At 29.1% G+C, this 11205-nt stretch overlaps 2 protein-coding genes across 2 annotated transcripts in view; one reads left to right on the top strand and one right to left on the bottom strand.

The window, feature by feature from the left end:
- Positions 1–3973: 3973 nt before the first annotated feature.
- On the top strand, positions 3974–4800 carry LOC148235236 (uncharacterized). Its single transcript, XM_088186732.1, has 2 exons — positions 3974–4047; positions 4131–4800. The coding sequence occupies exons 1-2, from the start codon at positions 4000–4002 to the stop codon at positions 4656–4658; spliced, it is 576 nt and encodes a 191-aa protein (XP_088042858.1). The 5' UTR covers positions 3974–3999; the 3' UTR covers positions 4659–4800.
- Positions 4801–7373: 2573 nt separating this feature from the next.
- LOC148235232 (zwei Ig domain protein zig-8-like) overlaps positions 7374–11205 on the bottom strand; it is a 198575-nt gene continuing 194743 nt past the window's right edge. Inside the window, exons 7-9 of the mRNA XM_088186729.1 lie at positions 7934–8111; positions 7709–7845; positions 7374–7637 (exon numbers count right to left, since the gene is read on the bottom strand). Of these exons, the coding sequence (XP_088042855.1) occupies positions 7519–7637; positions 7709–7845; positions 7934–8111 (434 nt within the window). The 3' untranslated portion in view covers positions 7374–7518. The remainder of the gene's footprint in view (positions 7638–7708; positions 7846–7933; positions 8112–11205) is intronic.

Raw genomic sequence — 11205 nt, 5'->3', positions numbered from 1 at the left:
TAATTAACATAAAAATATGTCGTTTGTGGTTTTTTATAATAACAATTAATAAACTAGACTTACTAAAAACTTATTTATTTTCGCTGGAATCTTATCATCGAATCATATTTTTATCACACAAAATATATTTTTTTCGCAGAAAATAATAACTGTTCGTCATCTATATATTATCTATATATTTACATGATTATTAAGGTATATTCCTGAGTTTTTTCAACATTTTCTGAGTTTTGTCTTGTAAATAAAATAATTCAAAGTTTTCCTCATTCACTAACAAAGTTTGCTTTTTACTTGCCGGCTGCGCCTATGTTTTATTTACCATTGCTAGACGTGAGAATTATTTAAACATCGCAACCACCTACTGACATCCGCCAAAAAGGGTGAAAGTTGGCCACATCGAAAAATATATAAATAAATAAATGTCGCGCCCTTCGGGTGCCCTACGACAGAAAGAAAACTTTGATTAAATAACTTTATATAGCATTTGTACCATAAACGTTGTACTTTTCTGTCGAGCCGTAAATGTTGTACGTTTCTGTCGAACATTCTAAATAAAATATAATTTGACGCACTTGTAACCCACGCGCTACACTTTCATGTCACGAACGTGACAGTCTGTAGTTTACATTTTTTTATTTTATTTTTAAAATACAATCATAAACAGTAGTAATAAGCACAAAAAAGGTTTAAACGTATTTTTGTATACATGTATATTATATATGGCATTATAAACATATGTATTGTGTGGAACTGCAAGGTAAAAAGCACCTATTAACCGTGAGGAAGCACTTGTCGCACATAAACGTTAAAAGCGCAATAAACTAAAATGCTAATAATATTTACAACTAGCCGACAAGTGTAATTGTTATGCTAGGAATTGTATGCGTTCGTGACGACTAAAGATTTTGAGGGATTAGTATCACCAAATGCTAACAACAGCTGTTTGTTGCTATTATGAATGCTTTTATATTGACAGCAGATTGAACAAAGAGTTGATATTCAAACGGTTATGCATAAAATCATTAACTTTCAAATTAAAATCTGTGAAATTTAAATACGCGTTAAGATGAGCTAAATAAAGAAACCTCGCCGATCAGGACTAATTATTTAGGATACACGAACATTTATCTTAAATTGCATTAAGCTGAGCTACGCTGACCATCAACTGAGTTTTGCTTTACATCAGCCTTAGTCCAGCTACAGGGTCAAAAATCTGGAGTTCAACTTAAAATTTGAAGATAAATAGAACCTTTGACAATGCTACGAGCACATCCCCTACGTTTCTACAAGTAATTTAATGAATTGTTGCAGTTTTATAATAAATTATTATACATTAATAAAAACAAACAAGCTGTCAGCTAAATTCAAACAGTATTATTTAAAGCAAAAAAAGAATAGACTGCAGAGTCATGATGATACAAAGCTTGTTCTCACAAATAATTTTTATGTTTTTCGTAGACACTTTTTAAATTATTATAAGTTTGTGACGGTCAACATATGTTACATATAAAGAAAAAAACAAAATTTTAGTAGCACAGTGAGCTGACAAGATCAAAGAAACACTTATCCATTGACATTATGATAAGTCTTCCAAATCATAAAACGTCACGTAAGAGTCGATCGACCCACCGTACATACGCTCATAAGACTTGCAATTTAGTTGAGGTCAGTGTGAGCTTATTTATACATATTTAAAGTTGAATTTTTGTGACAGTATAGAATTCTTAAGCATCCTGTGTATGTTTGTTAGCAAAATCCAATGTGTCAATTTTTTGCAAAATGGCGACAAGTATAAAATTTTAAGCACTCGTAACACAGTAGGTTTAAATTTTAACGAAAAGATTGCTATACACGAAACGTTTAAAAGCATAAACTACATCCAAATAAAATATAAAAAAAATAGTTTTTTGCTTCAAAACAAGCGATGTATAAGTTCGATCGGACCGCCATACGAGCCATTTTGAGAATTTCAGAAGAGTTAACGCTCTTAACTGCTTGGTTTTAAAGATTAAAAATTAAATTTTTAGTATCGTATAGAACTACCGAGCACCCCCTATACGTTTTGTATGAGAAAAATATATATTTTTTTTTACAAAATGGCGGCCAATGTAAAAATACAAAGTGTCATAACCTTGCAAAATTATATCCTACTGAAAAATGTCGTATGCAAAAAGTGTTTAGAAGCTTAATTTGCAAAAAAATAATTTTTAATTATTTTTTTAAAAAAAACGAGTATTACTGTATATCGATCTCGACCGCCTTTTTGGATCACGTATGGCAGTGGTCTCCAAAGTATGATACGTTTTCTCCAAAGGATACGTGAGCTGATATTTGGAGGTACGCCAACTAACAATTATATGATTGTAAACATAAAAGATGCAAACGATGCAAATATTTTTTTAAGTGAACGCGCTTTATTTTTTCCGTTTAAAATAGTTTGACGACCATTGACATATGATATTTTGCGACCTGATACATTGTTTACTTCAATATAATTCAAAAATAATAAAATAAGGCTGACTCATTAGTAGACTAATTAACACATATTTAGAAGATACTAAAAAAATGTATATTGTGGTTTATAAATAAAAAATATGACTATGAACTAAATCAAATATTGCTTCAACTGAAAAAATATGTCAATAATGGTATAAAATTGTTTTTGTTTGATATTAACAGAAATATATTGTTTTTTTCCTAACTTACAGATTCATATGATATTTTTTCTTTACACAATATTTGATTGTGGCATTGTTAATGTAGATGATTTATATTGTATGCAAATAAGTACTATTAAAGGGAAAATATATTGTTCTTCATCAATCATATCTTTGTAGATAAAGGAGTGTCTTACGTAAAAAGTCGACTTCTGAATAAAAACGCGAGCGTCTGATTCTTCCGTATCGTTCTCAAGCAATAATTTATAAGATGTCGTCGCTCAAGATTATATTTTTAATTTTAGTATGTATTGTAATGATAAGTTAGAAACTTTATAAATGATGAAAAAATAATGTTTTATTTTAAGTATTTTAAATTTAATTATAATAAAAGGCTTTTTTCTTTATTTTGGATTGTATGTACGTAAGTTGAATTTTCAACTGGTCAATCCTATATTGACGACATTGATGACGGTGATAGTTTACCAGGAACTGCTTTATATGAACCATTAAATGAACCATTATATGAACCAACTCATTAAAACTAAAAATTAAGTAAATAGATTGAGAAAAAAGTAAGCATTTGGATTCAATTTGCAAAATAAGCTCATGAAAAATTTTATGAGTAAATGAGAGATAAGAGCATGCGGTCCACATGCCCTTATCTTTCATTCACTCTCGTCACTTAACACGCGAGTGATCGAGAGGATAAGTATTTCACCGCTCGCTCGTGTTGTCATATTTTGGGGTACGCACTATGTTTTAAATGTTTATGGGGTAAACGAGCAAATGAGTTTGGCAACGACTGACTTATGTTGTTATACAAGTTTTTTGACACGATACATTGAGCTTACTTCGATATTATTGGAAGTAAAAAATACTAGCTTCGCTTTTTTATAAAGTTTCCTGATTAGTTAGCTGATTAGCACTTATATCCAAAAAAATACAAAAAATATTTATTATGGTTTATAAATAAAAAATATGATTATGATAAACCAAAGCAAATATTGCTTCAACTGAAAAAATATAGCAGTAATGTTGTAGACTTTTTTTGCTTGTTATTACGAAAAATATATTGTTTTTTTAACTTGAAGATTTATCATTAATGTTCTTTTCTGCCGCATTACTCAAGTGTTTTTTTATGACTGCAATATTTGATGTGACATTGTTAATGCGGATGATTTATATTGTATGCAAATAAGTGCTATTCAAGAGAAAATATACTTTTCTTCACCAATCATATCTTTGTACATAAAGAAGTGCCTTTCGCCAAGAGTCGACTTCTGAATAAAAACGCGAGCGCCTGATTCTTTCGTATCGTTCTCATCCAAGAATTGATAAGATGTTGTCGCTCAAGATTCTATTTTTAATCTTAGGATGTATCCTAATGGTAAGTTGGAAACTTTATATATGATGAAAAAATAAAGTTTTGTATTATAAATTTAATAATTATTTTTTGTTGTATATCCTTAGGTTGAACTTTCAAATGGTCAATACTATGATGACGAAATAGATTCACTAAGATTTAATTATTCACCAGGAAATATTGATCCAGGAAACAATAATTTACCAGGAACTAATGAGACAGAAGAAACTAATGATTCACCATCAACTAGTGCTTTACAAAGAGCTAATACTTCACCAGGAACTGTTAATATTCTACCGGAAACACAAGGTGGTGGAAGCTGGTTTCCAGTACCACCAGAAGTCAAGAGAATACCACAGCCTCCAGCGAAAACTGATCATTTGTCAATCATGGACAAAAATGACGAGCAAAAATTAGCCTTTTTTGGTACAAAGCCTGCTGAAACATTTGATGTACCAAAACCACCTGAACAGGTTCGTGGTGTTTCGACTCGGTTTCCATTTATGAATATCTATAGATTCTGTAGCAGATGGTGGTGGTATCCTCCATGCCGATGCTTCTTTAACTGGATGATGTTCTGCTATCCATGGAACAGTAATCCTTGGTGTTGGTACTGGTATGGATGCTGGTGGTAATTTGGTTCAACATAAACACGATATTTGAAACATGTTTATCGTCTGCATTGTATTACACAATATGTTTTAATATATCTAATATAACAATATTGTTGACATATATGTACATGCTATAAGTTTTGAATATAAACCGTTTGCATTATACTATATTTTATTTATTAATTTCATGAAACTATTCAAAATAAAACGTATTTTTTTATTAGCTGTATATAATATATTATTGGAAATTAAAAAAAAACACCATTAAAAAACATTATATTTTCAAAATAATTTTTACAAATTATATCCCGGCTATACAATATTTTTTGTATATGTATATGATTCATTATAGTTATTTATTATAATTCATTTAAATTTTCAAAATCTAGTCAATTGTAGTTAAATCACTTTTGAGAATAGATTTGGAATTCAGAACTATTGAACTTTTTAGTTTTAGTTGCGCCACCTTAGACCCCCCAAAAGGTTCAAAGAAAATCCTGTCTCACAGAGATGTCTGAGGCCCTAGAGTACCAGCAGAAACAAACAGAGAACCCGCCGTTAAGCCTGCGCCACAGAGACTAGGCTACTAGATGACCTGACCCAATTAGAGAATAGCTGCATTATAACTCCTAAAACCTCTTAAGTTTCGACAACACTATTCCGTCTACTAATTACCGCAGCTTTCAAATGAAACGTTACCAGACAGCCTGTAACTCCGAGTTTTTGCTTTTAACAATAGTTATGTTTTTATATGTGTTCTAAGAATGCAACAATAATTGATTGCGTTTCATTTGGTAATAGTATTTTAAAATTTAAAAAAAAATACTAGTCACAACATGTATCCTTTAAATATTACTGTTAGTAATCTAAAATTATTATGTTTTTAGTTATTAGTAGTGTTAAATAATCATTAAGCTAAGACAGTTACAATATTTTTAAATATATTTTTGCTTATTTTTGTCATTATGAAGGTTATAATTTTTTTTATATATTTTGATGAGGAATTTGCCACAAAATTATTTTTTGGTATTTAAAAAAACAAACTCTTAAATGCAAAGTATCTCAAAAAAATTCAAAATATTGATTTCTAATTTTTTGAGAAATTTGCAGGTTTATCAAAAATTTTTAATAAATCTTTTTCTGTTAATAATTCATTTCATATTTTTTATTATTTAACAACCACTGTAATTAAAAAAATATTTTGTGGTTGCATACACAGCTGCATACAGAGCAGGTAGTGAGAGCGGTGTATCGGAAAAGGACAAGAAATTTATGTTATCACATCGAATATATTATTTAAGGATGATTTAAAACTTTGTCTATTTGTAAGCACATCTGTTTAAATTAAATTAGTAGTATTTTGATAAAAAAAAACTGTGGCTTTGCACACATTATTTTTTATTGATATCAAAAAACTCTTTTTTTTACATATAATGACAAATTTTTATATATTACTCTTGCGTCTACTTTAAGTTGTTGTAATTTTATTTGCTTTTCAAAAAAATATCGCTTAAAAATAAAAACTCAAATATACCACCCTTTGAGTAGTGAGTTAATTTATAAACATTTAGGAGTGAGTTAAGGCTGATTTAGCACCGTGTAAACGCTTAACGCCAGTCACTAGAGACGCCAGCGACAACAGAACAAATATTTTTGTTTTGCTGGCACGCCAGCTCCCTCTTCCACCCCACTACCGTACTGGCGCAAGGTGAGTAGTTCTTTTTCGCAACAATAATTCTATCCCTTTCTGGCACTGTGTAAACGGTAAGGCGCCAGTGGACTGGAATGCCAGTCGTCGTTTGCCAGTGACCTGCCAGTAAATTTCCAGCTGGCATGCAAGCAACTGGCAGCGTGTAAATCAGCCCTAAAATTTACGTATATTTCCCTAATTTTTTCTGTGGTTATTTATTTATTATTGCATTTATAGTAAATGATAATAAAAAAATCAGTGATTCTATTAGTTTTATTGCTTTAATTTATTTTACTTTTTTTGTGTCAGTATGTTTCAATAATTTATTTTAACACTTCTATTATTAAATATTGGAATATATTTCACATATTTATTATATATTATTCGGCTTTTGTCGATTTTTTTATATCAATACAGAGGCTTTCAATCTCTATTATAAAATATTTTTGCTAATATTTTGTATAGAAAGTATTTACAAAAAATATTATATAAAAATGTTTTTTATTTTTTATTTATTTAGTTTTATATGTAAATATATCACATTTATATTAAATTTAAATATATAACTATCTGGGCAGCCTCAAAGCAATGAAAGATCAGCCGCATGTTTTTAACCCTTTGAGAAGTATCGCCGTACATGTACGGCGATACTTCTCAGAGGGTTAAAAACTTTCAATATATGTTTAAAAAAATATGCAAAACCAATACTATGATGGCTTTAACTCGTTAATTCAATTTAATTAGGGGATTTAATGTAGTTAGTAAATAAAAATCATATTTATTTAAAAAAAATATTTTATTCACATTATATCACTATGTCAGTATATTTTATCAATACATACCTTATCTGTTTTTATAATATATCTTTATAAAACAGAGTTAAATAATATATACATATAAATAGTTATAAATATTTTAATGGATACTTATATATACATAATACCCAAAAGCTTCATATGTCATTTTATTCTGTTAGTAATATTTTCACATAATATTAGATAAATATATTATCAATTTAAATTGATATAATTTTGTGAGTTATGTAGTAGTACTTAATTAATGTTTCACACCAATCAAAACAATATTTACCCAATGTGATCTGGTGATAATACATTTAAATATATGTATGTAAATTCATATATTTACAGCTTTTTTCTTACTGTTATTTTCAGAACAAATTGTTTAACCTTGTCATCTCATTGTTATGAAAGTCATTAGATATTTTAATAAATATAATATTATAATGAAGTTAACTAATGACGTTATTTTTTTATCACATCCGCCATATTGCATGGCATCGGCGTGTTCACCTACGTATAAAAAATATTAATATATTTTTTCTATTTGAATAAATATGTTATAAAAACCTAAATAATATTACCATTAAGAACGTGCACTGATACTGTTGTCAGAGCAGCTTCGTCCAGGGAGCACGTGTAATTTCCAGAGTCGTGTTTGTTGGCATTCGCCACGTACAACCTGCTGATGGCACCCTGTGGTTTCATTTCAGTTTTGACGCTATTAAGTAGATAAAAATGCAAATTTGTCATGCGATAAAATTTAAATATTTAACGATTTAACAGTCAAACAAAGCATATGTATATACCTAATTCCGCCTCTTGTGGTGTCGTAATTTAAAGTTCTTAAACCGTGTTTCCATTGTACGTAACCGTTCGGTTGTGGAACTCGACTGATTACACAAACGAGCGCAATTGTAGAACCTTGCTTGTAAAATTTGTCGTTAATGAGAACACCCCGATTGTCTATAATTTCTACACGCGGAACTAGAAAAAAAGAGAATAAATAAAATTATTACCTTTTAGTTTGCTTTATTTTATTAAATTCAATTTTAAATAATTATTAAAATTTAAAAGAATTATAATATTACATAGTGAGATTAAGTAATGGATAACTATGTAGATGTTAAAATTGAAAAATCTCTACACTGTGGAAGTTAATTTCCATCTACGATTTTTTTTAAGGGAGTGTTTTATATTATATTACATCACAGTCAATCAAATCAATATAAAATATATTTTTTGTAGAAAATAGTGTCGTGTTATATTTACCAATTTAGGCATATTAGAAAAAAAAAGTATTTTAAGTAATCAAAAAAATTATACCAAATATAATTTTTTAGGCACAAAAAGGTCGTATGTGTTTTATTGTGCTTATTTTCAAAAATAAAACAATTCTTAAAAATGTTATACAATAATTATTTAAAAAACCACCCAAACATTAAAACTTTATTTTTTTTACTGTGTACACGAAACCAATTTATTCAATATTAAAAATCGATTAAAATTATAAGATTGCAATACAAATTTTATTTTCTGTCTATATATAAACAAAATATTTTATTTCTTATCTTTCTAAGATCGCACCATACAAAATTATATTATCATGGATATCACATACAATGAGTAAACTTTCAAAATGAATAGTAGAAAAAAACAAGGATTGCGCGGATATTGAATATCCGCGATTCAATCACCATATATCTTTGAAGAACAATGTGTCTGCATCATCGTGGGTCAATCGATTTTTGCAAGGATGGACTAGGCTTATTGCGATGAAAAGAAAAAAATATTCCATTACATACATGCGACGAAAAGAAAAAAAAAACAAATTAATAGCTGGAGGGAAATCGTATTAAAATTAAAAAATAATCAAATATATGTACATATAAATATATATTAAAAGTACTGGACAAAAATGTCACGATTCAAACATGACCTGTTGGTCATTAGATGTGTTTTTTCCATCGAATCATCAAAATAAATTCATCAGATAGCAGACAAATAAAAAATAAAGAATTTTTGCAGCGGAAAAAATCCATGCAGTAAAGTAAGGAGTAATTTAATGTGAATAATAAAATAATAAAAGTATTTAAAAAATTGCGTATGAATATTTAATATATAATATTTATTTAAAAATAATACATATATTTTAGGATTTATTTTGTATTTTTCAAATACTGTTTGATAACTTTATGTGTGAGTTTATCAAACATTTAGACATTGCCGGGTTGCTGGAATAATATTTTTTTTTAAATTACTGAAGTAGTGAGATCACATTGTATTTTTTTTATTTCTCGTAATGTCGAACTTTCGACATTTTTAATAGGTGATTACAGGACTTTCCAAATTTCTGATTTGTCAAATTAAAGTGGTGCTTTTTTACAATGTGGGAATTTCTGGCACGATGTATATAAAAAATAAATAAAAAAATACCGTTACCATGAAAATGTTTTCAATAGTAAGTAAACATTATATTTCAAAATAACTATTAGTAAGTTTTAGGGGGCGTAGCTCTAGGTGTGGTTAACCTCGCGACTAATGAAACTCTTGTGTGAATCCCAGTAGACTTTTTATTAGTTATAACTGACAAGTGACAATGGACGATTAACGGCGTGACGTTTCTCCCAACTGCGGTGAAGGTGGCGCAGGTGGTTATGCTCGTAGATGATCCTCCGGAGTCTTGTGTCTGCGTGTGGTGATAGTGTCAGGTGTGATTCTTCGGACGGCTGGTGATTTGGGAGTTCCTGTCTGTCGGTGAGGGCGCGTAGCTGGTCTTTCCGGATGGCTGCTGGTATATCGTCTCTCTCTACTGTCTCCGGCCGTCTGCTTGTCTGGTAGGGTGCCTCAGACCGTCTGCCATCTCCTCATTGGAGCTTATATTCTTTAGGGGCTGCACGCTTGCTGGCCAATCGTGTATGTGCATTGATTTTCTAACCAATCGCTTGTCCACAGTCTTTCAAATTCTTTGGAAAACAATCACGGGTGTGGTCATTTATGGCATCCGTAGCCGTTTTGTCACAAAAGAACTGTCTTAACGACTCGTGTTGTGTGATCAAAAGAAATTCTTCTTGTGCCATGATATTTGTCTCATTGTTAATGAATGAACGTTTTTGGTCACAGTCATTAACAATGAGACAATGGCAAATTTAAATGTGGATCTATCTGTGTGGTGGTCGCCACAAAAATTTTATTATTTAAAATCTTATTTATGGATTTTAAGAATAATTCAAATATCACGAAAAAGAGAGCTAATATTTTTTTATTTTTTGTAATTTGTAAGAATATATATAGTATTTTTTTTAAATATTTTTAATAAACAATTGCATTTAACTGTTATATTATTTCAAATATATATATACATTAAAATATATTTTTGAATAGTAATATAAAATTATTTATTTCCTACTTGCTTGTCGTCGGACTTTTTTAAGAATCATTAGTCGACCAAAACCATAGTATTTTATTAAAATGCGTAAAATTGTTCGTTTAAATATTTTTTATGTAAATATACTTAATTTTAAAATCCAAAAAATAATAAACGTATAATTTAATTGCTATTTTTAACGAACCACTTATTAAAAATTAAAAAATAATAGTTAGAATCGATGCATTGATAAAATATTAACATCTTAAAAAATCATTTAAATATTCACATTGTATCAAAAGATATACACATTTAAGTAAGAAATATTCATATTGGTCTTTTGAATGTCTATTTTGGTGAAATTTCAGTCGCCTATGCGGCAAACAAACATTTACTTGAGACTAGCTTAGTAATTCCCTGAAGTTGAATGTGTCTAGGTTTTTACAATATAATACGCGAAACATCGATTTAAATATTTTTTCAAATCCATAGATTTTAATTGCAGTTTGTTTGAATTCTGATACGCTAATTTAGTTTGAAGTTTATGCTCCTGATAAACATGCAGAAAATTAAAAAAAAATGAGGGCAATGTTCCGTGAGAATAGTCCGTTCATTATTTTATTCAAATGGTATCAAAAATCTTACAGATAGGTCAAATAATGTTATAAAAATTACTGAAAATTATATGAGAGACCATTAAATATTAAATAAATG

This window comes from Plectrocnemia conspersa, unplaced genomic scaffold, assembly GCF_051122295.1.
Source record: "Plectrocnemia conspersa isolate PC_06_02 unplaced genomic scaffold, ASM5112229v1 ptg000005l, whole genome shotgun sequence".
NCBI lineage: Eukaryota > Metazoa > Arthropoda > Insecta > Trichoptera > Polycentropodidae > Plectrocnemia > Plectrocnemia conspersa.
The sequence above is the reverse complement of the archived record's forward strand: the minus strand, read 5'-3'. Positions and strand labels throughout refer to the sequence as shown.